General features: G+C 49.8%; 1 protein-coding gene across 1 annotated transcript in view; it reads right to left on the bottom strand.

Moving 5' to 3' along the window:
- The window catches only part of WDR48 (WD repeat domain 48), a 535,194-nt gene that overhangs the window by 293,140 nt on the left and 214,193 nt on the right, over positions 1-27,861 (bottom strand). Inside the window, exon 9 of the mRNA XM_086941452.1 lies at positions 24,096-24,167. Coding sequence (XP_086797578.1) covers positions 24,096-24,167 — 72 coding nt within the window. The remainder of the gene's footprint in view (positions 1-24,095; positions 24,168-27,861) is intronic.

Consider the following 27,861-nt stretch of genomic DNA (forward strand, 5'->3'; position numbering starts at 1 on the left):
CAGATACAAGTTCAAGATCCTGAGATCCAGGATTTGACGAAGTCTGCCATCCTTCTTGGGGATCAGGAAATACCATGAGTAGCATCCATGACCCCTTTCCTGCCCCGGAACCACCTCCATCGTGTCTTTTCTTAGCAACAGGAGCAGCAGGTGGTCCTCCGAGCAAAAGCCTTGGCAAGGAGGGTAATTGGGAGGGAATTCCCGAAAGGGAAGTGCATACACATTCTCCACGAGATTGAGAACCCAAAGGTCCGATGTGACCAATTCCCAATCCCGCAGAAAATAGGTAAGCAGACCCCCTACAGGACCGGCATGATCTGGAATGGCGGATCTAGGGCTGCTTTGCTGTTGTGGGAGGGGGGTGGGTAGAGGAAGAGGAGGAGGATTGACGTCCCCGAGGACGAGCTCTTTGCCTGCCACTGTATGACTTATACAGCGGATTTTGTTGCTGCTGCTGCTGCTGTTGGGATGGTCTATAGAGACGAAAGGAGGACCTTCCAAAACCCCTATATCTCTTGCTCACAGAACCTCTGGACTGTAGACCCAATGCTTAAACCTCTCCAATGCTGCATCAGCCTTTTTCCCCAAAAAGGTCTGAGCCATCAAAGGGCAGATCTAATAATGCAGCTTGGACGTCCGTAGAGAATTCAGATGACTTCAACCAGGAAGCCCTTCTCGTAGCAATTAAAGTCCCCATAACTCTAGCCACAGAGTCAGCAATGTCAAGACCACTTTAAATGACCTGTCTTGCAGCAGCTTGAGTGCCAGCCAACACTTACTTTAAAATTTTCCTGTCCCCTTCCAGAATCTTCGGGGACAATTGCCTTACAGAGTCCATCAAGGCATGAATATACCTTCCCATTAGATATGTGGCATTCGTGGACTTAAGAGCCATACTCGCCGAAGAAAATATTTTCTAAAAAACACAGTTGATGGACAGAATGCAAAACAATGTCATACATTCACCCCAGTACAGAGATCTGGGCCTGAATCCATCGTTTTTTTGCACTCCACACCACCCCATTTCAGACATGGCCCAGTGCCTCATGGGAACAGTCCAGCCCGAACTGCCAAGCCATGCCTTCCCTGGACCGGAAACCAGCTTCCGAGGACCGTTTTCTGGCATTCCAGCCGTCTTCAGCCCGGCTTGCTGGAATCCAGTGGTGTGGAGAGCATATGGCCATGTCTGAACTAGGGTGGTGTGGAGTGCAAGAAAACGATGGATTTAGGCCCAGATCTCTGTACTGGGGTGAATGTATGACATTGTTCTGCATTCTGTCCATCAACTGTGGTTTTTGAAAATATTTTCTTAGCAGACTGGTCCTGCTTTTTTGACTCCTTGTCTCCAGGCACCTGAGGAAAGGCCCAAACAGATTTTTTTTGAACAGGCCACCTGTATTACCAAGCTCTCTAGTAAAGGATGTGATGTCAAAAAGTCTGGGTCACCAGGAGCCACCCTGTACCTTCTTGCAACACCCTTTGCAACAGCAAGAGCCGAGAGGGGTCCATTCCATACTTCCAAAATAGGCTCAGTCAAAGCATCATTGAAAGGAAGCATGGGTTCCACAACAGAAGACAAAGAATGGAGGACCGTAGTCAACTAATTAGACTTAACCTCAGCAGTAGGCAGAGTCAAATTTAAGAGTTCTGCTGCCTTTTTCACGACCACATGGTATGGTGCATTATCCTTAGAAGGGGCTTCTGAAACGGAGGACAACTCCCAGTCTGGCGGAAACACCAGACCACTAGCCTCCCTCAGGTCATTAAAATAGTCATCCTCCTGCAACTCACCTTACTCAACTTCAGCCTCTCTATACCTCTGCTCCTCCAGAAGACGCTGAGCGTCACGCCTCAATCTCTCCTTTAAGAACGGCGTCGGCGGATCCGCGATCGACTCAGACAGAGCCTGAGCCAGAGCCGGCGTCGAGATCAGATCCGGATGAATAGGAGGATGCTCTCGAGGTCGGACCGGCGCCGGTGACACAGGTATCGGCGTCGAAGACCTCGGCGGCACAAAGAAATGCCATGGCGTAGTCGACACCAGCATAAATGGCATAAATGGAGCTGGGGCATAATATTGAGGAACTCCCAGGTTGTATGCCAAAGGACCCATGGGACCCGAGGTGCACCAGAGGGGTACATAGCTCTCGAATAGACACCATACATCGCGTTTAAAAACTGTGCAGGGTCTTGACCTGGGCCCGGAAAGGGTGGGTATGGGCCCACAGGATGCCCTCGAGGAGGTACCGGATTAGTCTCCTCTTCCTCGGACTGATGAGCCAGAGTCGCCGAACCCTCTGGTACAGGAGCCTCTTCCTCTCGAACTGGAAATCGAGACGGTGCCGGAGAGGGATTAGACACTGGAGTCGGTGAATGCTCCGGCGACTCCACAGGCGAAACCTCACCAACTGGATCCACAATTGGAGAATGCTCTTTACGACGTCTCCTACCGCGCGTGATGCCGTGCTTCTGTGACGTCGTCCACGTCGGCGCAAAGCTACAAAAATAATTTCCGAATGTTGCTGACGCAAGGGAATATTCACAAGGTGAAGAATCCACTGGCAGATGATTCCATCAGAAACAGCTGACAGAAACTAAATTAATCGTCGCAACTGCGCCACCTCAGGCAGAGCGTGGGGGAGAGTGGCATTGCAAGGGCTTCGCTGCAAGAATGAGCCGCTGTGCAGGAGGACAAGTCAGGTCTCTGTTTTTTCACTGCCTGAGTGTATTTTGGTGAAAAATCACTGAGCAATTGCCCCGTCCCACATGCAGTGATTACTTACTTCAGTGGGCACAGACATGGAGCAGATTAGCGCATGCATGGGGCCTTTCCACTTCCGGTCACAGACAGAGAGGGGCTTATTTTATGGAAGGGAAAGCTTTTAAGTTAAAAATATTAAGTGCCTTGCTGGCGCACCGCTGCTCAGCTCTTCAAAGCCCATTCATCTGAGTTATGTGTGCCTTACTGCTAAACCTTCCCCCGGCGACGCTCTCTGGGACTGGAGGTTGTGTGTACCACATAAGATGTCATTGCATTCCATCTGTTAGAAATATGTATCATTCATGTTTTGTTATACACTTATTTAGCTCACCATATTTAATTTGTTTGCAGTATGTTAAAATGTGCATCATTGAAGTTTTGTAACATCCTGATTGAGCTCACTAGGATATAACGGATTTTTCTTGCACCTCTGTATCATAATGCAAATGCTACTTACCAGTATGCATCTGTTCTTGGCATGTAGGGCTGCTGACATTCATATCTGTGCATAGATCGCCGCCTAGTGTTGGGTCCGGATGATTGCACATTGTTGTCCTGGAAGAGTCTTCGAAGTATCACGAGATAGGTGGCTCCTCCCCTGGACTACAGTGCGCATGGGCATCGCCTCCATCCCCAGATTGTTTTTAGCCATTGGCCGAGATGGAGTTAACTATGTGAGTGATGACCATGCTATGAGCATATATATATGAATACTGCAGCTGCTACAGGCGCCGGGGAGGAGGGCGGGCGATATGAATGTCAGCAGCCCTACATGCCAAGAACAGATGCATACTGGTAAGTAGCATTTGCAGTTCGAGGCATGTGGGCTGCTGAATTCATATCTGTGCATAGAATACATAGCAGTCCTCCTATTATTGGCGGCCGCCCGTGCCAGCTGCAGCAGTTTGAAAAAGTGTTTTGAGAACAGCCTGACCAACAGCTGCCTGCTGTTTAGAGTGCACGTCTACACAGTAATGCTTAGTAAAAGTATGTGTGGTAGACCATGTGGCTGCTCTACAAATATCCTCTAAGGGAATGTTCCCAAGGAAAGCCATAGAGGCCCCCAACTTTCTGGTGGAGTGGGCTCTTGGTGGAATTGTGAGAGTGCGTTTAGCCTTAGCGTAACAGATCTGAATGCATTTTACGATCCACCTAGCGATACCAGCTTTGGAAATAGCGTTTCCCTTGTGGTGTGAGGCAAATGCAACGAAAAGTTGCTTGGTCTTTCGAAAATCCTTTGTCCTGTCAATGTAGTACATTAAGGCTCTTTTAACGTCAAGGGTGTGGAGCATCCGCTCCGCCAGCGACTCAGGGTTTTGAAAAAACACTGGCAACTCAATTGTCTGGTTCATGTGGAATTGAGATACAACCTTGGGTAAACATTTAGGGTTAGTGCGGAGCACCACCCTGTTAGCATGTACTTGGAAAAAAGGTTCTTGGATGGTGAGTGCCTGTAACTCACTAACCCTCCGTAGCGATGTAATTGCTACTAAGAAAGCCACCTTCCAAGTCAGAAACTGAAGCTCACAAGAGTGCAGTGGCTCAAAGGGAGGACCCATCAGCCTTGTAAGAACCACATTGAGGTTCCATTCTGGAGCTGGTGGTGTCCGTGGTGGAATGACCCTTTTGAGTCCTTCCAGAAATGCCTGGATAGCAGGAACCTTGAAAAGTGATAGGTGTTGCCTATTCTGGAGGTATGCGGCCATTGCAGACAGGTGAATGCGGATGGAAGAATACGCCAAATTGCATTGGTACAGATGGAACAGGTAACAAATGATGTTCTGAATGGAAGCATCCAGCGGGTCAATGTCGTGGTTTACACAATAAATGACAAACCGCTTCCATTTAGCCGCATAACATGCTCTAGTAGTGGGCTTCCTTGCCTCCCGAATGATGTCCATGCAATCGGGGGGAAGATTGAGGTAGCCAAACTCTAGGACTTCAGGAGCCAGATCGCCAGGTTAAGCTGTTGCGGATCTGGGTGCTGAATGTCGCCATGGCTCTGCGTCAGAAGGCTGGGTGTGAGATGAAGCCTTTGATGCGGTACCACGGAAAGTTCCAGAAACGTGGTGTACCATGGCTGGCGAGCCCACGTTGGAGCAACCAGGATGAGAGTCATCGAGTGTTGCCTGAGCTTGCGTGCCACCAGCGGTATCAGAGGTGCTGGGGGAAAAGCGTATGCAAATCTGCCTGACGAGTTCATCCACATCGCATTGCCCTGCGATTGCGGGTGTGGGAACCTGGCGGCGAAGCTTTGGCATTTTGCGTTCTCCCTTGTGGCGAACAGGTCTATCTCTGGATGACCCCACCTTTGGAAGTACGGTTGGAGTACTGATGGATGTATCTCCCACTCGTGCATTTGGTGGCTGTGCCTGCTGAGCAGGTCCGCCATCTGATTGTCCTTGCCTGGGAGATGCTCCGCCATGAGGAAGATGTTCCTCTGAATGGCCCACTTCCACATGCTCTGAGCCAGATGAGACAGCTGCGGAGAGTGTGTGCCTCCCTGCTTCTGAATGTAGTACATGGCCGTCATGTTGTCCGTCCGGATCAACACGACCTTGTTGCACAGATGTACTTTGAATGCCTTCAAGGCCATGAAGATTGCCATCAGTTCCAATACATTGATGTGCATCTTCCTTTGCTGTAGTGTCCATAGTCCCTGCACTGTGTAGTGGAGTACATGCGCTCCCCATCCTTGGAGAGAAGCGTCCGTTGTCAGGATAATCTGTGGCACTGACTCCTGAAATGGTCGGCCCTTGCAAAGGTTTTGTGGATTCCACCAATGCAGAGAGTTGTACGCCCGACCGCTCACCAACACTAGGTCTGTTAGTTGCCCATGAGCCTGAGTCCACTGACGTGCTAGGCACTCCTGGAGCGGACGCATATGTAACCTCGCGTGCGGGACGATGGAGATGCAGGAGGCCATCATGCCTATCAACTGCATGAACACCTTCGCTGGAAGGGAGTGCTGAGGTCTGAATCGTTGGATCAGCGTCTGGATACTGGCGATTCTCACTGAGTTTGGCTGAGCAGTGGCTGCCAGAGTGTCTATTGTCGCGCCCAGATACTGCCGTATAAGGGCGGGTTGGAGATGGGATTTTGGGTAATTCAGTGAGAATCCCAGATCGTGCAGGAGATGAATGGTGCGGGACACGTGGTCGGCGCACTGCTGTTCTGACTTTGCCTGAATGAGCCAGTCGTCCAGATAGGGATAGACGTGGACGTTCTGGCGTCTTAGATGCGCCGCCACAGTCGCCAGGCACTTTGTAAAAACTCTTGGCGCTGTGGTGACCCCGAAAGGCAGAACCCTGAACTGGTAGTGCTGGTATTGAATTGTGAATCTGAGGTACTTCCTGTGTGAAGGATGCAGGGGAATGTGAAAGTATGCATCCTTGAGATCTAGCGTAGCCAGGAAGTCCCCTTGCCGAAGCAGAGGGAGAACCTGCTGCAACGTGAGCATATGGAAGTGTTCCGACAGAATGTACCAGTTGAGGGGCCTGAGGTCCAGGATGGGCCTGAGGGATCCGTCCTTTTTGGGGATTAGAAAGTACAGAGAGTAAACTCCTGTTCCCCTTTCTTGCAGTGGCACGAGCTCTATTGCCCCTTTTTGCAGCATGACTTTGACCTCCTGCTGCAACAAGTGCAAGTGCTCGCCGGACATAGGACGGTTTCTTGGAGGTATGTTTGGCGGTGTGGAAGTAAGTTCCAGACAGTAACCGTACTGGATAAGAGATTTTACCCACCTGTCCGTGGTGATGGATTTCCACGCGGGCAGGAACTGCTGGAGTCTCCCCCCGACCGGTGTTGTGTGGTCGGGGGGCTGTGACAAGGCGTCACTGTTTGTTGGTGGTGGAGGACCTGGAGCTGTTTCCACGTCCCCTGCCTTTGACGTTGTTGCCCCTGTAACCACCTCTACCCTTGTTGGTGTACGAGGTCTGGGTGTTGCTTTTATAGTACTGCGTGGATTGCGATGCCTGACCCCTTGAGGTGCCTCTGTTATTGGAGCGGCGAAAGGAACCACCCCGAAACTGCTGGGACTGGAGGGCCCCCATAGACTTAGCAGTGTCCGTGTCTTTCTTCATCTTTTCAAGGGTTGCATCCACTTCAGGGCCAAACAGGTGGTCTGGATTAACTGTTTGATTTAAGATGGTTGTCTGTATGTCTGGTTTGAAGCCTGATATTCTAAGCCATGCATGTCTACGCAGTAACACGCTAGTGTTTATAGCCCTGGAGGCGGTATCAGCCACGTCCAGTGCACACTTAATGGAAGCATTGGTGATTGGCTTCCCCTCCTGAATCAACATTTCAGCTCCCTCTTTGTACTGATCAGGTAAGTGCTGCAGAAGTGTTTCTAGGGTGTCGTAGTGCGCCCTATCGTAGCGTGCAAGTAGGGCCTGCGTGTTTGAAATGCGCCAAATATTAGCTGCCTGCGCAGCAATACGTTTTCCTGAGGCTTCAAAGATTTTCGATTCTTTGTCTGGGGGAGGAGCATCACCCGTGGTCTGCGAGTTTGCCCGCTTGCGTGCGTTGGATACAACCAAAGAATCCAGTGGCAAGTGTCCCTTGATGTACGTTGGATCAGTGGGCGCTGCCTTGTATTTTTTGTCAATACGAGGATTGATGACTCGCGCCCGAGTGGGCTCCCTGAAAACCTCTGGCGCGTGCTTCAGCACTCCCTTGAGCATAGGCAATGTCTTGACCGACTTTTCAGCCACTGAGAAAGTGTCAAACAGAAAATCGACATCCACAGGGTCCGCATGGAGGTCGACATCATGATTAGCCGCAGCTCTCTCAATTAGAGCCTTGAAGGCTGCAGAGTCCTCTGTTGGAGAAGTTTTCGCAGCAAAAAGCTGCGGTTCGTGACCTGACTGAGGGTCCTCAGGGTCGCCACCAGCAGACCAAGGTTCATTGACCTCCTCTGGATCCGAGTACGCCGGATAATTGTACTCTTCCTCCTCATCTCAGTCACCTTCCCCAGCGTTAGAATGAGTCGGTGAGAGTTCTAGATTTTGTGGAGATGCAGGCTCCATAGGGGCAGAAGTACCCGCAGAGTCCAACTTCTTTTTGAGTGGAATACGAAAATGTTCTAACACCGGCTCCGGGGTGATCTTCCTTTTAAGGAGAGAGAGTTTGCCTGTGTTGGCGTCGATGACAACCTCTCGACGCTCCTCGTCTGCGAGTGGCTGGAGCCGAGGCTTCGGCACCACCAATGACGCTTTGGGCGTCGACACCAGCTTCAAGGGCACCCCGGCCCCATGCCTTGGAGCGAAAGCCTTCGGCGTCGTCTTCGGCGGCAGAGTGAAGTGGATCGGCGTCTGCGCCTTCGCCGGCTTCTGTGTAGGCTTCGGCACCACATCCTTCGGTTCGGGAGCCAATGCGTCCTTCCGAATACGCTGAAGGGACTCCGCGACCTTCTTGGTTAAGGACGGGGAGGGCTGGACCGGCTCGAGCGATTCCCCCGAGTCCGGAGTTGGGTCGGCGATCAAAGGCACGGTCTTCGGAGCCGACACATCACCACCCTTGGCCTTGACGACCGGAATCGGCGCAGCCAGAGCTTTGGGGTCGTCTTGACGCTTCTTCGAGGCTCTTTTCGGGTCGTCGACCTAGACCATCTTCGGCGCCGACGCGGCCGCGTCGGTCGTCTTCGGCTTCGACACCGGGGTCTTCGGGTCGGCCATCTTGGCGTGGCTCTTGATGTCGGCGTCCATTTTGGACCTTTTAGGCGCTGAGGCCTCTGGAGCCTTCTGCCCCACCAGTGCGACTTTCACTTTCGGTTTCGATACCGTTGGTGTGGACCCCGATGGCTTCACTTTCGGTTTCTTTACCGGGAGTGGCGCATCACCAATGTCCGTGGCCGGGCCCGGAGGCGGGGCCGTGGGACGAGTATTGAGGTCTTGGGTAAGGCCCGAAGGCGATCCCTCGACCTGGGCCGTATAATGGGGATTGACCCCTGAATCAGTCTGAGGATGCTCCTCCTCTGAGCTATCCTCCACGGTGGCAATGGCCCCGCCGTCGTCCCCTACCTCTCCGACGACTTCATCAAACTCCTCGTCCCCCGCGTCGCAGTTTTCATCCTCTGACGCCGGGCTGGAGTCCGAAACTTGTAAGACGGTGTCGTCGTCAACGTCTTCCTCGAAGATGTTGTCTGGCGGGGGCGCTGATAACTGGGCCTGGAGTCTAGCGGCCCGACGAAGCTTGAGAGTCTTCTTACACCGGAACTTGGAGCAGGCCATACACCTGGCCTCATCATGGTCCGGTGACAAACACTTGTTGCACACTGGGTGCACGTCGAGGTGTGAATACTTTGAGGTGCACACCGGGCACCTCTTAAACGGAGTTCGTTCCATGTTAAGTAGTCTGGAGCGTCGTGTAGGCCCGTCCGCGCCGACAGCACGCGGAAGGGCAGCAAGTGTTCGGAGCTGATGAATGAACAAAACCCGAACGATGGACAATACCGACGCTAGTCCTAAAGACCTTTTGGTCTTAAGTTAGGAAAGTTAAACAACTATTGATTCCGACAGAGGGAACCGAAACACATCCGAACCCAATGGCGGAAAAAAACAATCTGGGGATGGAGGCGATGCCCATGCGCACTGTAGTCCAGGGGAGGAGCCACCTATCTCGTGATACTTCGAAGACTCTTCCAGGACAACAATGTGCAATCATCCGGACCCAACACTAGGCGGCGATCTATGCACAGATATGAATTCAGCAGCCCACATGCCTCGAACTTATAATTCCAGTTTGTTGTGTCTCTCAGATTCCAGAACATTGATTACAACAAATTAATTGCGCTTGCGGTTAACTGGAGCAGTTGATGTTCATGTTGTAGGTTCACATGCAGGGGCTTTGCAACCATCACATACTTTACAGCACTTTCTCTTTTTGCTTTTTACACTCTCTCTGCTTCTAGTTAGTCCATTTTCAGCCTCTAACACCTCGCACGGCAGGCACCATCTAAGTCGTACATTGTAACTCGAATACACCTGGATCCAACAGTTACTTTGTCCTGGGAGCCGTACTAATAAAGGTGAACAGAAGTGATAGTTGGATTAACGGGCATGAGTCATGGAATTTTTTAACCTCGTATACTGGACGTGTGTGCAGAGATCCATATTCTCATGGCTGTGTAATTCTTCTCCTAGTTCGCTTAAGAAGCGCTCGCCTGATCAGAGGTTCAGGTATTCACTACCACTTGTGTAACCAAGAGAGCACTCCTATTTTAATTTCAAATGGCACATTGTTTCCTGTTGCAGGTTTCAAGTACTATTGTTTGTTTGAGTTATCTCATCTGAATATACAGAGTCCAGCCAGTCCATTTTAGAAGGTTGGCAGGTATCCGTTAATAAGTCTCACTGTTATACTGGGCATGGTTTCATTCATATACATGGGCTATTGTTTGTGATGTTTCCACAAGGACTGAATCAGATTCTTAGCACGGTCACATTGCAATTCTGGGTGTTGTATTTCTTGGGAGTCTCTTTTGAGAACTTTGATTGCCAGAGAAGGTGTTTACTATTTGTAAATCTCATGTTATTGAGGGGGTCAATTATTTTCTTGTGGTATGTTTTTAATACATTTGGCATGCATTTTTCTCTCAAGTGCATTTTGTCACATGTTGACATTATTTGTCTTTGATTGGTTGTCATTCAACTGCAGCCTCACTTGCACACCGATTCTATATAAATTACCTTGTGCATATTAATGCTATGGCATGGATAGCCCTTCCCTTGCACCCACTAGCAGAAAGCACCCTGTTCACAACACTATTTGAGAGGCACACTTGTTCGGTTAAACACATTCCACAGCAGGGCGTACACATGCACAGGTGCTGGTGAGGCCACTGCTTTCACACGACAACGAGCCTGCATATTGTTCACATTTCTGTCATAGGGCCGGCATTGGCCTGTACAGTCCGTTGAACACACAATATATTTGACAATCCCACCTCCTGCTCTGCGAATTCCTGCATTCCTTTATAACACAACAAAACTAATGATGGGCTGTAAGGAATCCATTTACTACCTGGGGGCTTCTCTTGCAGTTAAAATAGTACAAAGGAGCTGCATTATGCGCAGAATTTTCACCTGCCCTCTGTGCCTCCCGGACTTGATTTGTGTACTGTGTAACACAAGGGACCGCCGCTCTGCCCAATACGTCATTCAGTTCCATCTTGTATTTTACGCAACACATTGGATCTTGTGCTGCTTCAGACGGTCGTGGATCCCATATAACACCAATCACCTGTAGACAGCACATATTTTCCTTATATTCAGGCAACACACAGAAGGTGATATTACCACAGCTTTTCCTGCAGTCCGTACTAGGGAAGGGACCTGCGAGCTGTTAAGGTCTTTGCTTGCATTCCGTGTATCACAAGAGAATCAAGTACTTTCACAGCTTTTGTGCCCCTTGTACCATCAAGGTCTCATACTTCATCTCGTCCAATGCATTCCATGGTAGTGATGGAAATTAATGCAGTCTGGGGCGCCTCCTTCATTCCTTACTACGAAGGGGCACCCCTTGCACTTCTTGTGGCATGGAGAACCTACAAACTGCATATGGCTTCCTTTCATTGTAGGTAACAGTGGACCAACTTCCTGCTCAAGGCATTGCAAGCTTTACACGTGACGCAGGGGACTTGCTTTTTACCCACGGCTTCCATGCATTATGAGTAATTGCTGTCTGGGACTTTCATGCATGTCATGTACTACAAGGGGTCTACATACTGCCTAAGGATTTCCAAACAAAGCAAATGCCAGCAGAGTGCGTTTAATCACTCTGCCATCTTGTCAAGTCTCCTGATGGCATTTGCAATAGCAATGCATTGTTTTAGGATTTGCAATTTTTCACATTATGGCAGGTTGTTGGTGCTTGTGACATTTATAAAAGCAGAACATCTCTGCAAGGTGGTGCCTATAAAATCTAACTGCAGTACACTGGTTGTGCATGTGACATAACAGAGTACAGTGCGCAATGGCACCTGTAACACCTCTAACTGCAGTGCACTGGTGGTACACGTAAGCTCTCAAAGTGCAGTTCACTGGAGTGGAGTATGGCGTTTAAAAAGCCTTGTTTAAGTGCTGAACTGCTATAGTAAACTTCCTTTCAAGAGGTGCTACGTGACTCACTAAGTAATGAGCATGCTGTACATAGTTCTACAAAGAAAAGATGCACAACAGTTCTTTGTTTTACTAAGGTGGGGAGCGCATATCCTTACCAAGTGGATGAATGTTTGGCCAATTACATAATGTATTATGTAATTTTATCATTATTATTTATAGGCGTTTGAGTGCCATGGAAGGCTGCTTTCAATAGCACACTACATCGTTAAATTCCACTATATACCACTCCACAACACAAAATACCATTCCACATAATTACACTCCAAACACAATCTAACTCCACATAATTCCAATACATTCAATACCACATAATTACTATTCATAATTCCACAACACACCATGCCACATAATTCCAAAGCACGCATTCACTCAACACCACACAATTGCATTCCACACAATTACACAACTAACTAATCCAATCCAACCCACATAACTCTAAAATACACCACTAACACCCCATAACACAGAAGTAAAAAACACTGCCATTTACACAATGCCAATAGCTCCAACAAATACAAGACCTATTGCATAAGTACATTCACATGCTCTGTCTACTTCTGTCATCTAGTGTTTCTAACTTGTTTTCAATCGAAGATATTGAGTTATAAGAACGGTTAGGACTCCACCCTTGGGTCTATCAAGAATCAGAACATGGGCTACACCTCAGATTGTATTGCAATGACCGGGTGAGTAGGGCAAGTAGAGAGCAGTGTTGAAGAAAGTATTCTGAGCATTATAAAAGAAGAGGAAAACAGGAAAAACAGATTATTGCTGGAATCTGGGGAGGGGGGTGGACATATTTTAATGTACAGCACTACATGCTATGCAAAGATGCTTACAAGTTAAGTAATATTTTAATTTCATAGAATGTTTGACTGTGGATGCACATGCTCTGCATAGACTGTAAAGTTCCTCCCTAAAGCGCTGGCTTGAGAGTAGAGGACGAAGAAGTCTGAAACAGAGTTCTCAAGACAGCTTGGCCCAGTAAAGCCTGCTGCTGTGCTAGCTAGAATATTCAAACAATGGAAAATAGTGATGATGACCAAGTGAAAGCTAAAGTGAAACGCTTTTTGCATGCGGAGTAGACTCGAGGGGGCACAGGAAGTCTACACTTGGCACTAGAGTTCTAAGTGTGGATGCGCTTGACAATCCACTTCGCAATGAATCCCTTAGAGATTGAGGGATTCCAGTGGGTATGGCAAAGACTACGAAACGTTCAATAGACTTTCAAAATGGGTTAGTTTCATCAATGTAGTGCACGAATGCCCGCTTAACATCGAAGGTGTCAAGGGACACTGACTCTTATTGTAGGAAGAAGACTGGCAGCTCAAAGTCTTGGTTCATGTGAAAATGTGAGACAACCTTTAGCAGAAATGAAGGGTTTGTCCAAGGGGGCGTGGCTTGGGCGCCGATGGCGATGGTCGCCTGAGAGCTCGGCTCCGGGACTGAGCCCGGATTTATCCTGAATATCGGAGGCTGAGGGGCACCCCAGACCCCGCATTCGGTTGAGCGAGGCGACGACACCCTCCCGAGAGCCCTGGTGGAGTTTGGACGGAGGTGGCTTTGAAGAAATGCCGAAGTTTGCGGAGTGGCGGAGTGCGACCCAATATGGCGCCCGGACCCCTTTGTCCCCTTGATCGGACCTACGGAGTTGAGGAGGTCTCGCGGGTGTCGCCCGGCACCCGGCTTCACCAGCCTCAGTTGTTTTAAACATTAGACATTGGCTGGTTCGGACCCTCTACAGCCGGACCATACTCGATTGGACGTCCGGGCGGGTGCCCACGCGCTAGAGGGCGCCGGGCACGGGTGCACTCAGCTCTAGGTAGTGGTCGACACCGCGACTCCGCAACTGGCTGCGAGTTCCTGGCCGCCCCAACTACATGGATGGCGCGACGCTCGGGCGCCACAGGGAAACCGGGGGAGTTGGTGGCCCGTGCCCCAGAGCTATAGTAGGTGAACGGGCCTGCCCGACTCGGAGACGGGTATCTCCGCCCCCTTATCGGTGCCCTCGGACGCCGTGGCGGTGGCGTGAGCCGAAGCGGCGGAGTCTCCACAGGCTCTGGAGAAGGAGATCGCCCATTCCGGACTGGAGAGCGGAATCCCGGGAAAAACGTGCTGGTCACCTGCACACGGAGGCGACTACTCCGGGACCTTTGCGGAGAGCCCCTGGCAGCATGGGGAAACCTAGAGGAGCCAAGGGATCCAGCCAGGCCACCTCGGACTCTGAGGCCCAGGACAAGGAAGAACATGGAGATCCTAAAAGACCTGGTGGCGCACTACTCCAGCAACAATTCGACCGTGTACTGGAAGCCATAGAGGCAACTCGGTCGGCCCTACAACAGGACATTGCCCAGGTGGCGACTGGCCTGGGCCTCCTTAGGGCAGACCATGGTAAGCTCTCGGACCGGGTCAAGGAGGTGGAGAGCACGGTGAGGACTATGGAACCGGCGCAGAGAACCCTGGCCGCGACGATAAAAGGTGCCATGTCCCGAATCGAGACCCTCGAACGGAGGGCGGAGGATGCGGAAGGCCGAAACAGGAGGAATAACATTCGGGTAGTGGGCCTGCCGGAAAAGGTTGAGGAAGGCGATATAGTGCGCTACCTGGAGACCTGGCTCCGAGACACGGTGGTCCCGGAGGGCCTGTCCTCCTTTTACACTCTAGAACGGGCCCACAGAGTTCCAGCGCGACCCCCGCAACAGGGACGAGCCCCGAGGCCGGTGGTGGCGCGGTTGCTACATTTCCGGGACAGAGACCTGATCCTAAATGCCGCCAGACACAATGGCCCGTTCCAGGTTGCAAACAGCCAGGTGAATATCTTCCCTGACTATACCTACGAGACGCAGCGCAAGCGGTTCTCCTTCCTGGCGGTTAAGCGTGAACTCAGGAGTGAAGGCATCCAATATTCACTCCTATTTCCCGCGAGGCTCCGAGTCATTGTCGACGACAAAACCCAGTTCTTCGACACCCCGGAGGAGGCCTGTGACTGGCTCGAACTGTACCGAACAGGGAAGGATGGTTATAACGCCTCGACCCATCAGGCGGAGGAGCCGGAACAAAGGAGGCGATCTAAAAGGGACAGGAACCGCCGCGGCCGCACAGGAGGACCCTCGACAGCGGAGACATCATCTGAGCGGAGGGGAGTGTTGGAAGTTCTGTCGGAACTGTCGGGAGCAAAGGGCGAAGACATCGAAGAGGAGGAAGAAAACCCGGGTGCTCGGGGGGCACCATCGGACTCGGAAGACTCAGTGGCAGACAGTACCCACACACCGGTGATCACACCGAAGTCGGTGGAGGACCTTCTGGACGGACAGGGGTAATGGGATCGATTGCCTTGTTTTGGGTGGGGGCCCGGCAGGGGGGTGGCGGTTGCCGTCCTTTATTGCTGACAATGGGAGAGGGAGGGTCGGGAGGCTTCTACTCTTGCCCCGAAAGATTTTGATACGGGGGGGCTTGTGATAGTCCTAGTAGCCTGGGCGACGAGGGCCCACTGCCTCCGCTCAGCCCGCACCTGGCCCATAAGGCCTTCCTACGGTGGCGACCGTAGGGCTAGTGGGGTTTTTGGGGTTGTTTTCCGTAGAAGTTTGGATGGGATCTAGATGGTGCAGTTTGGGTCCTGTTCTGGGGTGGTTGGGTGGGGGTTTTGTTGGGTTTTGGGGGGTTTGGTTCTAGTTGGGGAAAATGGCCGCCGACAGCGCTGGGAGGAATGATGTTTTTTCTTTGTGGGGACCCGGACGGGGGGACTGTGCAAGAACACTTTGGGACAATGGCTGATGTTGCTAACTTGAAATGTATTACTTGGAACGTGAGGGGGCTTCACACTATGTCTAGGCGTCACAAGGTCCACGCTTATTTAGTGAGTAGGGGAGTGCAAATGGCGCTGCTGCAGGAAACGCATCTGAACAAGGCGGAAGGGGCGGCGCTTCAGCGTAGGTGGCGAGGGCAGGTCTTCTCCACGGCGTATTCTGCTTATGCCAGGGGGGCGCTAATATGGATCAGGGCAGGAGTCCCCTTTCAAGTCACGAGGACAGTGTTGGACCCGGAGGGGCGCTTCGTGGCCATATCAGGCACGCTAGGAGGGAGGGACTTGAATGTTTGTTGTGTGTATGCCCCTAATATGGATCAGACTGCCTTCCTTTCCGGGTTATCGGGCTCGTTGGCCCACCTTTTCACAGGTCCCCTCCTGCTGGGGGGAGACTTTAACTCCGTGGTAGATGTAGACATGGACCGCTCGCATCCCCCGCTCCCCGACTCCCCGGTCCGGCGGGTGGCTAAGGGCCGTCAAGATTGGCAGACCCGCTGGGGTTTGACGGACATCTGGAGGGCGCATCACCCCGCGTCTAGAGATTATTCGTACTTTTCGAGCCTTCATGAGCTGCATGTCAGACTCGATGGCTTTCTTGGTTCGTCCGAATTAGTCTCGGCAGCGGTCCGTTCGGAGTATTTATCGCGGACCATTTCGGACCATAACCCCCTCCTGCTGGACATTCGCTGGTTCCCTGGGACGCCAGCGGTACCCACCTGGAAGATGCGCCCCGAGATCCTCGAGGACAGTGTCTTCAAGGCAGACCTAGGGGAGAAAATCACGGATTACTTTGCATCCAACGGCGGTTCCGCGAGTACTAGGGCGTTCGAATGGGACGCTTTCAAGGTGGTGGTGAGGGGGTACTGTATCTCTAAGAGGGTGGGCATGCGGCGTGTTATCCTGGCTGATTTAGACGCAGCGGACCGAACGCTTCGCGAGCTCGAAATTAGCCGACCCGGACACCCGGAATTGCAAACACGAACGGTAGAGGCGAGGGAGAGGGTGGCGTTGGAGGTCGAGCGGCTCCGCTGTTTCGATTACAAGGCCTACACGGTCCGATCTATAGCGGAGGGCGACAGATCGAGCGCATTACTGGCGTGGTTGGCCAACCCAACGCGCCAGTCCCAAACGACGACTAGGATGCGTGGGGCGGATGGGACCGAGGTGTGCACCCAACCGGAGATTCTTACTTGCTTCCGGCATTATTACGAATGTTTATATCGCAGTCGCTCCGCGCGCGACCCGGACCGGCTTGTTGACTATCTTCGCCCGCTGGAGCTCCGTACAGTGGAACGAGAAGTGGCAGACGCCCTGGGATCTGACATAGGCTTGGGGGAGATCCGCGGGGCCATCAAACGGATGGCGAGGAACAAGACCCCGGGCCTGGATGGCCTGCCGGTGGAGTTCTATGCAGCTTATGCTGACCTTCTGGCCCCTCGTTTACTGGTGGTCTACAGAGAGGCGAAGAGGCTGGGTCGCCTCCCCGGCTCGATGTGTGAGGCGTTGGTGGTTCCTCTCCTCAAGCCGGGCCGAGACTCGTCTGACCCGGGGTCCTACTGTCCCCTCTCAATGTTGACGGTGGACTACAAGATATTGAGCAGCATCTTGGCCTCGAGGCTGTTGGGGCACATGGGTTCCCTAGTACACGAGGACCAAGCCGGTTTCATCCCACGGCGAAATACGACCATGAACATCCGACGGTTGTTTCGCTTGCTTGGGGAACCGTTTGTGGATGCCCCGTCCCCGGTAGTTTTGTCGGTGGACCTGGAGAAGGCGTTTGATAGCCTGGAGTGGGACTATTTGGACGTGGTGTTGCGGAGGTTCGGCCTTGGGGAGGGATTTGTTAAATGGACAGCAGTTCTTTACGCTTCTGCTTCCGCCAGGGTTAGATCGGGCCCTTTGATTTCATCGCGTTATCCGGTGGAGCGTGGCACGCGGCAAGGGTGCTCCTTATCCCCGCTTCTTTTTGCACTAGCGGTGGAGCCACTAGCGATGCATCTTCGCTCGGGAGCCCACTATACGGGCTTATGGACAGCGGCGGGCCCGCATTACGTTTCGCTCTATGCGGACGACCTGTTGCTCTTCCTGGAAGATCCGATCGACGCATTACGGGGAGCGGAATTAGCGCTAACGGAGTTTGGGGAAGTCTCAGGCCTACGAGTGAACTGGTCTAAGACCTGCCTCTTCCCGATGCGTAGGGGTGTCCCCAATCCGGCGCTAAGTAGAGAGATCAGATGGGAACCCGACTGCTTTAAATACCTTGGGGTATTTGTGTACCACGACCAGCCCGACCTCCTAGACGGAAACATTGCCCGTTGCATGCGAGCACTCCGAGGCAGCATGGATTTTTGGGCCACGCTGCCGCTCTCCGTGGCAGGACGCATTGCCCTGCTCAAAATGGTGGCGCTCCCCCGACTATTGTATTACTTTCGGACTTTGCCGATCTGGGTACCACCGGCTACGTTTCGCCGCTTGCGTTCTATGGTGATCGGGTTCCTTTGGGGCACGGGCCGGCGGCGGGTGGCCCTCAATACCCTGATGAGGCCGAAGGACGAAGGGGGGCTCGCTGTGCCGGACTTTGAGAAGTACTATCTGGCGGCGCAGCTCCAGACATACACCCAGGAGATAGCCAGGGAGTTCAGAGGCCCGGAAAACGGTAGGGGGACGGGTATAGCCAGGCACGTCCTCTCCTTTATCGCGTTGCGACAGCGTTTAGTCCTTCGGGACCTATCGATGGAGGAGCGGACTATCCGACTCTGTTGGAATCGGGCTCATAACAGAGGTCACCTGCGGACCCCATATGCACCTGAAATACCATTGGGGATGCTGACGGCCCTCCCCCACGGAGGAGACTGGTCGCGACTGGCGGACTGGGAGGAGTCGGGTTTACAGCTCGTCGGAGACCTGTATGAGGACGGAGTGCTCCTGTCCTTTCAGGATCTCATTGACCGCTTTGGGATCCCCCGGGGCGACTTTCTGCTGCACTCGGCCATTGTGCGAGTGATCCAGGCGTATTGGCGAAACGGACTAGAGGAACCTCAGTTGTCTCAGGTGTGCCAGTATGTAATGATGTCGGCAGGAACAGTGAAGGCGGTCACCTGCCTTTACGGCAGGCTGATTACCGAGGGGTTGGTCCCTCTCACCACACTGAAGTCCCGCTGGGAAGAGGACATCGGTAGGGAGATCCCGGAGACGACCTGGTCCCAGCTGGTGAGGCGAGCATGGAAGGGTACGCGTTGTGCCCGTTTCCAACTGGTCCACTACTATGTTCTCCATAGGGCGTACCTGACCCCGGTTAAGATCAGGCGTTACTTTGCCACAGCCTCGGCGGAATGCCCTAGGTGCCCGGCTCAGGAGGCGGACCTCCTACACATGCTATGGGCCTGTCCCGGATTGACGGCCTACTGGCAGGAGGTGACGGCGACTTTAGAAGAGGTGACGGGGAGGCACTTATCGTTCGATGCGGCGGTAGGGCTACTGCACTGGTTCCCCCATACCCCCCGGAATAAAATCACCAGTAAATTTATAGACCTGGGGCTCCTACTGGCTAAGCGAGAGGTGACCAGGAATTGGAAGGCACGTGCTGGTCCTACGGGCAGCAGATGGCACGGTGAACTTTTGAAATGGGCGGCGGGTGAGAGCGCGCTGCGTTATCAGTTGGCTTGGAGGCAAAGCAATGAGAAGGCGCAGGAGGCCGCGTTAGAATGGGAAACGCTGGTGCAGGCCCTCAGGGATTATTGTACCCCCAGCGACTCCGAAAACGAAGAAGCACCTAGACCTGAGTCCCGTTAAACACTAGCATTAACAGCACTATTACCTTCCCCGTGGTTCAAACAGTGGATCCTACAGTGATAAACTCCCTGGCGCTGATGGTGGGGGGGGGGAAGTTTCATAATGTCTGGTAGTTGGGGGGGGGGGGGGGGGTTCTCTTTTGGGGGTTGGGGTTTGTTTAGAAAAGCAGATGACGGACAGTGTGTTATCCGGACCAGCTCCAGCACCCTACTGACCCCAGCTACATTCACCGTCTAACCCCTAGAACACGGGCCGCTTGGCTGTATAGCAATACTATGGAAGGGGGTCGGTGGGCTGTATCTTGAAAGAGTTGGCTATAATATGATGCTGGTCATTACTGTATTGTTGTACTAATTCCTGCAATAAAAATATATTAAAAAAAAAAAAAAAAAAATGAAGGGTTTGTCCAAAGGACTACCGTAGCCTTGTGGACTTCGAATACTGGTTCATGTTTTGTAAGAGCCTGAAGCTTACTAATGCATCTGAGGAATTTCTATTAAAAAGGCCACCTTCCAAGACTTGAACTATAGGCCACATGAGTGCAGGGGCTCGAAGAGTGAGTTCAGGTGAAATGTAAGGACCACGTTTAGGTTCCACAGGGGTGCGTTTTCAGAAGTGTTACGTATTTAAGGTCCTCCTTAAAAGCTTTTATGGCTAGGACCTTGAAAACTGAAATCTGATCAGTTTTGGAAATACTCTGCAACTGCAGTTAAGTGTGAGCACATGGAAGTGCAGGCAAAACCTGCCTTGTATAGACGTAAGAGATAAAAGAATCTGTTGCACAGAAACCATAAAGGGATTTGTTATTAGATATAATAATGCTTGAACCTCTTCCACTGAGTCACCAAACAGGAATAAGTAGTGGGCTTGCACATCTCTCGCAGGTTAAGCATGCGTTCCTCTGGAAGTTGTACACAGTCAAACTCTAGGAACTCAAGTGCCTAATTGAAAGGTTCAGCTGGCTGGGATCTGGGTGTCTGAGGTAGCCGTGATGCTAACTGAGAAGGTCGAGCCTCAAAGGGAGCTTTTCATGGGGAATGACTGACATTTCCAGGAAAGCTGAAAAGAGGGCCGTCTTGCCCAGGTAGGTGCAACTGGAATAAGGATCATTGACATCTGGCATCTCACTAGATACAAGATGATGGGAAGAGGAGGAAAAGCATAGACAAACATCCCTAACCAATTCATCCACAGTGCACTGTCCATGGACTGTGGGTGAAGGTACCTGGAGAGGGCGTTTTGGCATTTTGCTTTTTCAGGAGTGGTGAACAGGTTGTTGGTAGGCATTCCTTACAGAGGATGGTACTTGAGAAGGACTTGTAGTGGAGTTCCCACATGTGGACTTGGTGACGCGTCCCACTGCACAGGTCTGCAAAGCGGTTTTCCATTTCCAAGCAAATGCTCAGTAAATAGGGAAATGGTGTTGTGGGTTGCCCAGTGCAAAATCTGAGTCAGAACAGGCAGCTGGGGGGGAAGTGGACTTTCAACCCACTCCCCCCCCCTCTTCTGTATGTAATAAATGGCTGTCATGATGTTAGTTTTTATGAGGACGGTCTTGTCCTGACTTGAGTTTGAGGAATGCTCTGAGGACTAAATGGATGCCCCACAGTTTAAGTGGTATCCCCAGTACGGAGTGGTCCAGGTATCTTGTACAGTAACTTCATGAGGGTGTGCACTTCACCCCATGAGAGTTGCATCACTGTTGATGATTACTTGCAAAAGAGGGTCAAGCAAAAGCCTGCTGAGCAAATGATTGTGAACCCTAGAATTTACTAACACTAGATATCCCCAAAGAAGCATTCCACATATGCCCATTGCCTTGGATGGCACTGCTGAAGTGGTCGCATGTGTAATCTGGCATGTGGCACAATTAGTATGCACGAGGTCATCATCCTCAGTTTCTTCAGACTTCTTACGGTGAGGCGACGTGTCTGAAAAAGAGGCAGTATTTGTTGGAATGCCAACACCATTTGTTCTTTGGGGTAAATTTACCCTGCAACAGTGTTTAGAGTAGGTTCTGCTGGGGCTGAAAGTGTGACTTTTTGACAAAGTTTAACAGCCTCTAGTAAAACTGAAAAAATGGAAATAAAGTTACTAAAAAAGTATTTTAGATAAAGGATGTTTTGCAGAACATTCTGGCTATGGAGATAAGAGCTCAGAGCAAAGCAGAGATAACGAGCACTCATTGAAATTAAAATGTTTGGTTTTCATGAACAGGGAAGATCATGCTCACAGATTACTTAAGTTATTGCAAGTACAGCAGAGCCATCAATGCCCCTTAACTGTGCTGAGCATGTTATGTTTTTGCTTTAATTTCACAGATCTGCCCTAATTAAAGAACAAGGTATACCTAAGAGATGTTAGAAGCTTTCCATTACTAATTTGAAAAATGGCCAATGGTGAAGCTCTGCAAAAGTGGTCATTAGGATGTAATTTGTGGGATATATTGAAAATATTTCACCTGTCTCTATAACATCCCTATTATACCACTGCATTTCGTGCAATGAAAGGACTTAATCATAAAACATAGATATACAAAGGTGTAAAAGTCAGGAAGGGGCGAAAAAGGCTCCAGGGACTGGGACCTATTGCATTGCAAATGCTTGTTTAGGCTATAATTGTTAAATTAAAAAGTAAGATCACTTTTATAAACTGCTCCCTTTCAAGTATATACAAGCACTGGCGACAACTTAAGCCATGTGATTAAATTTCACACAATATGAAGCAGCAAATGACAAGCAAATTATGAATGACCTGGTTTGCCTTAAAAGCGTTTGATTATGTATATGCCAATACTTTTAATTCTGTTCAAAGACTGAACAGAGTTTGGTGACGAGGGGAAGGCAACAGAGGACAGAGGCTGAAACCCATGAAACCGAATGTGCAGCAGAAGTCGGGGAACTGTGGACAGAAGTTAGAGCGAAGAGCTGGAGTCTTCAGCGTTTATAGGTTTTAAATTATGCACTAACCTCGCCATGCATGTTCGACCTGCGGTGCCCATATTCACGTCCCGTAATGTAAAGTTTGAATATATTTTAACGTTGTGCTTTTAGGCGAGAAATAGATAGCGTTTTTTAAAAACTGTATTTAGGTGTTGGCTGTGCATTGTTGTGACGGAGGTCAGACAGCTTGTGAGTAAGGTGTGGCAGTCCCTGGTCATCCCGAGGTGACCCATCCTGAACTTGTCTGTGATCCCAGAGCAGAGTGTGTGTATATATATATATATATATATATATATATATATATATACATACATATACTTGCTAGGGTTGGAAAGTTTGTTAGACTCTTGGCTAATTTCTTTTCACCCCCCTTGGCTCCTGCGCTTCCTGCCCCTCCCCCCCCAAAAACGTATTACTTACTTTTTTTGTCCTCTGGCCTAGCACCTCTTGTCCTAATCTTTTCATTTTTGTATTTCAACAGTAACTTAACACTGGCAGTTATAAGACTGTTTTTAAATGTATAGATTTTTTTTAAATGACAGTGTATTTCTTCAGTTTTGTTTCTTGATGTGATAATTGTGCTAATATGGATATTTTACAGCAATGGTTTTAATTAACTATGCTAAACAAATAAACTAAACTAAACTATACACACACTCTGCAGCAGCTACCCTAAATCCCGCAGCTGTTACGCAAACAGGGCATGAGTGCCTGTCACACACTATGAGGTGTCTGAGAACTCTGTGAAGCCACCAGGAGGCGTGCTGGACACAAACACACACACACAGACCCGCAATGTCTGACATCATGCATTGTCTGGACAGGAGCACATGGGATGCGCCACACATAAGATCTCACACACTCCAGCCTGCAGTACAGCGGGATGTCACCTGACTACAGCACACTGTACGGCATCTTGTGCCCTCAGTGAAGCGCCAAGAATGGTGAACACAGGGGCACATTAAGTGTCATGTCTACTGCCAACAACAGCACTCGTGTCTGGTCTCCAACCACTGTGCACAACACACAGTCTGTGACTGCACCGGATAAGGAACACCCAGGCTGTGAATGTCCTGCCAAGCTACCCTTGTGATACCACTGTGCCCCTATACACACACGTTTCCGTGCCATGCTGCACAGTGTCTCCAGCCGGTAGTGGTGCCAATGAAGGCCCTAGGCCGGATCCCCACTCAGTATGCAGTACAATTACCACCCATCAAAGAAACACAGGAAACACAGGGGTAGTTGCATGGATGCACAGGCACACAAACAAACAAAAAACAGACACGTGCTACGTGCAATAGAAATGTAGTTGGTTGGTGATGCTTCCGTTAAAAACTGAAGTGATGCATCGGACCAGCAACTAATAGGCAGGCCGAAAAATCACAGTAATGCTGAATAAGCCAATTTTAAGCAGGAGGCAAGCAGCTGGCGGGATTACCCTCACTATATGTATTACTAGATGTCTCAGAGAAACAGTGGATGCATGCTGCGCGAGACCTACAAAATGAAAAAAACGAGCAAGGGTTGAATTACTCAGTGAAGTGGAATGAAAATAAAGTAATCTGCAATGTAAGGTTAGCTTGAAGGACGATTGCAAGAAAAGTTATAGTCAGTGTAATGAAGATTAAGAGTAAGTAGGCAGGGCATTAATATAATAAGTCTCTTACCCATTTATTTACAGAAGATTTGGTTGTTGCTACCCAAAGTGCTGTTGGAGGATCAGATCTATCCAGTTCCATCTGTAAAGTAAATAAAGAAAGGAAACAACTAAATGAATTGTTCAATTCCTTGCTTTGCTGCCAAGCTCTGTAATTTAACATCCACCACACACAGCAATCATTTCTCGGCCCTGGACCAGGGTTCAATTCCCTGCCTCGGCGGGGCTTGGGCTCAAAAATTCCACGGACTCGATCATTCTCGCTCCGGTGCCTTCTCGACTCACGGGTTCACACTCTGCGACTCTGGGCAATAGCTTGCTTAATCTCCACAACGGCCCCTCGCGGCGGGATGCCTGGCTTTCACCTTGTGGATACCCTGCCGGGGTTATCTCACAGGGGAATACCAGGACGGGTTCCCTAAGCAAGCGCCGGGAAACCCTTTGTGGGTAGCTGTGCGCTATATAAGCTCAAATACATTTACATTTACATTCTTGTTATTCAGAGACCACATGATTCAAATACATGGACAATTTTGGGTACATTCTGCCTGATACAAGTCTGTGCTTGTACTTCAGATGAAAAGCACCTGCAACCCATGCACCACACACGCAGACATTAATATCACAAACATAAAAGGCAACATCACAACACAAACGTTAAACATTCTTCATGACAAAGGCCCAATTTCTGCAAAATCTACACACAATCTAGATGTCTGTTTTTCACGAAGACACAGTGCACAGCAGAAAGAATGCAAAGACAAGCCTGATGAAGAGGCCCTCTTCAGGAGCCACCATCTACACTTTAAATAATGACACCTTTCACTTTACGTGTAGATTCCCTACGAATATTGAGAAAAAAAACCTGCGTCTGGCACAGTGAAAAAATGCAGAGTGAGGGTAAACTGTGTATAACTCCTGCCAAAATTCCATACAGACACAATCTGCCAACTTCCTGCCGGAAAGCAAGCACATATGCAGACAGAATTTGAAGGAAAATCTGAAATGAACACCAAACACGCCATCAGCAGCTTTTCAGTATTAACAGAAAACATTAGACTTTCACTTGAAGTGCCAATAAATGGCTTAATGAAAACGTAATGCATAGACTGGGCTAAATTATGCTCTGAAATGTTGGTTTAAGGTTGCATTTCTAACATCAGTAACAACAAATGACGCCAAACTCAGTCCAGATTATGAGACGGTGGTCAACCTACAGTGAAAGACTTTAATACCCAATATGTGCTTTAATCATCGTGAAACTACCCACAAAGTAAGGGCCTAAGGAGCAAAAGATACACCTCTATGCGGAAGCCATGTATGCTCTACTGCCCCAAGACCTCTAATGATGATGGTTTGAGAAAGCTAGCAGATCAGTGTGAATCAGGCTTCAAGATCTATATCTCATCCTCTCTCCGTTTCTCTGAAAGCGGGCTATACTCAAAACCTTAAACGTGAATTGGATTTTAAATCTGAATAAGAAAAACTGAAATAAATGTGTGTACACCAGCTAAAAATCGTTCCTCACTATACAAATATAAATGATATAATATACCACTGTAAATACAGTCCCTCTTTTGTAACTTCCTTTGGAGATTTCATGGTTTTGTAGAATTAATAGTGTTGAAATACATTATATACCCTGACTATTGTGTGTTCGCGTGTCATTCCAGTTACAATCCCAATATGAAAATTATCCTAACTCAGAAGAGAATGTTAGGCTTGCTTGTGCAAATCGTCAGTCATGTATCCGACTGTCAGATCATTTTAGTGGATACAGGTAACAAGCATGAGTCACCAGACTAGTAAAGAAGGATAGAGTGAGAGAAATCAACTGGGGACTGGTCTACTTATAACATTACAAAAATTAGTGAATGTCTCTTGTGTAACTGCACAATATAGGGAACTGGGAGTACGCCCAGAGAACATCTGTGTTTCTGGCGAACTTCAAAATTCAGTGTGGTGCTGAACAACTGTGAATTCTAACTTGGCATCTAAGTCCAGAGATGTGATAAATGGAAAAATGGACGTTTGCACACTGTCAGCCAATTGTACATTGACAGAATTCTCCTTGCGTTTGAAAAATGAAATACACATTAAAAAATCGCCTTCAAATAAAGAGTTATAGAAATAGGGGCTTAGCAGACAACGAGCATCAATAGGGTATGACAGTTCAGGGGGTGTGCACCGAGAGGGGAAACTGTAATAATACTCCATTTTATTCGTCGAATTTCGCCATCAAATATCATAACATATAAGCATAAGCATACAGAGTTAAAACCAGAAGATTGAAAAGGACATATATTGTATTGAAATTGAAGCTTAACAAGAATGCTAAAATAAAATATACAATTCAATAAAAACAAAAAATTAATGCCAATTATGATCATCTGAATAGCTACCATATGCAGTACATTGAAGCACTGTTTACAAGTGCTCTTTGCTTAACCCACCCCATGGCCATTAGAAACCTTGAGACCGCAATAAAACACACAACTTGCTCAGGATCAGGCAGGATAATTAAAAAACAATCTCATTTAAATTCTCTTACCACAAGGGCACGACATAGTGAAAAGACCCATTTGATTTTAATGTTTTAATGCTTTGATAGGTAGGGCAACAAAAAAAAAACTAAGTTCTATTATTGCAGACCATGAAGTACAAAATGGGCATTCACTCAATAAAAGTACTTGTAGAGCGCGCTACTTACCTTTGAGGGTCCCAAGGTGCTGAAGGTAGAAGGGGGGGGGTGGGGGGTGGGGGGGGGGAGGGGAAGAGAGTGCTGCTACAGCTCGAAAAGCTAGGTCTTAACCCTTTCCATGCTCATGACGAGCTCAGCTCGTCATGATGCACGGTTGAGCTGTGCTGAATGAAACACTGACATCCTGCATTCTTCAGCACAGGAGGGGAAAACACCTAGCAGCGAAGGTGTTAAGGAGTCTTCAGAAGGTGAGTAGGTCTTGGGTCTGCGATATGTGGGTAGGGAGGGTGTTCCAGGTCTTAGCGGTGAGGTAGGAGAAGGATCTGCCGCCGGAGGTCATTCGTTGGATGCTGGGGACAGCAGCAAGGGGGAGGCTGGTGGAGCGGGGCTAGCTGGTGGGGGTGTGGAAGCGGAGTCTTCTGTTCATGGAGGCTGGTCCGGTGTTGTGGAGTGCTTTGTGTGGGTGGGTGAGGAGTTTGAAGGTGATCCTCTTGTCTACGGGGAGCCAGTGTAGGTTTCTCAGGTGGGGGGTGATGTGGATGCGGCAGGGGATGTTGACGATCAGTCGGGCGGAGGAGTTTTGGATGCGTTGTAGTCGTCGTAGGTGTTTGGCTGGGATTCCTGTGTAGAGTGCGTTGCCGTTGTCCAGTCTGTTGCTGACGAGGGCTTGTGTCACCGTTCTTGTTTCGGTCGGGATCCACTCGTAGATCCTGCGGAGCATGCGGAGGGTGTTGTAGCAGGAAGAGGAGACTGCGTTGACCTCTTCAGACATGGAGAGGGAGGAGTCTAGGATAAATCCTAGATTGGGTGCGTATCGGTGGGTGTTGGTGCTGTTCCCAATGTGGTCGTCCACCAGGAGTTATCCCAGGCTGAGGGGGTGGATCCGAGGATGAGGACCTCAGTCTTGTCAGATTTCAGCTTCAGACGGCTGCTACTCATCCAGTCGGCGAGGCCTTCATTCCTTCGTGGAGGTTGGTTTTGGCAGTGTGTGGGTCCTTGGTGAGGGAGAGGATGAGCTGGGTGTCGTCGGCGTAGGAGATGATGTTGAGGTCGTGATGGCGGGCCACTAGTGCGA

The sequence above is a fragment of the Lissotriton vulgaris genome, chromosome 10, assembly GCF_964263255.1.
Source record: "Lissotriton vulgaris chromosome 10, aLisVul1.2, whole genome shotgun sequence".
Lineage (NCBI taxonomy): Eukaryota > Metazoa > Chordata > Amphibia > Caudata > Salamandridae > Lissotriton > Lissotriton vulgaris.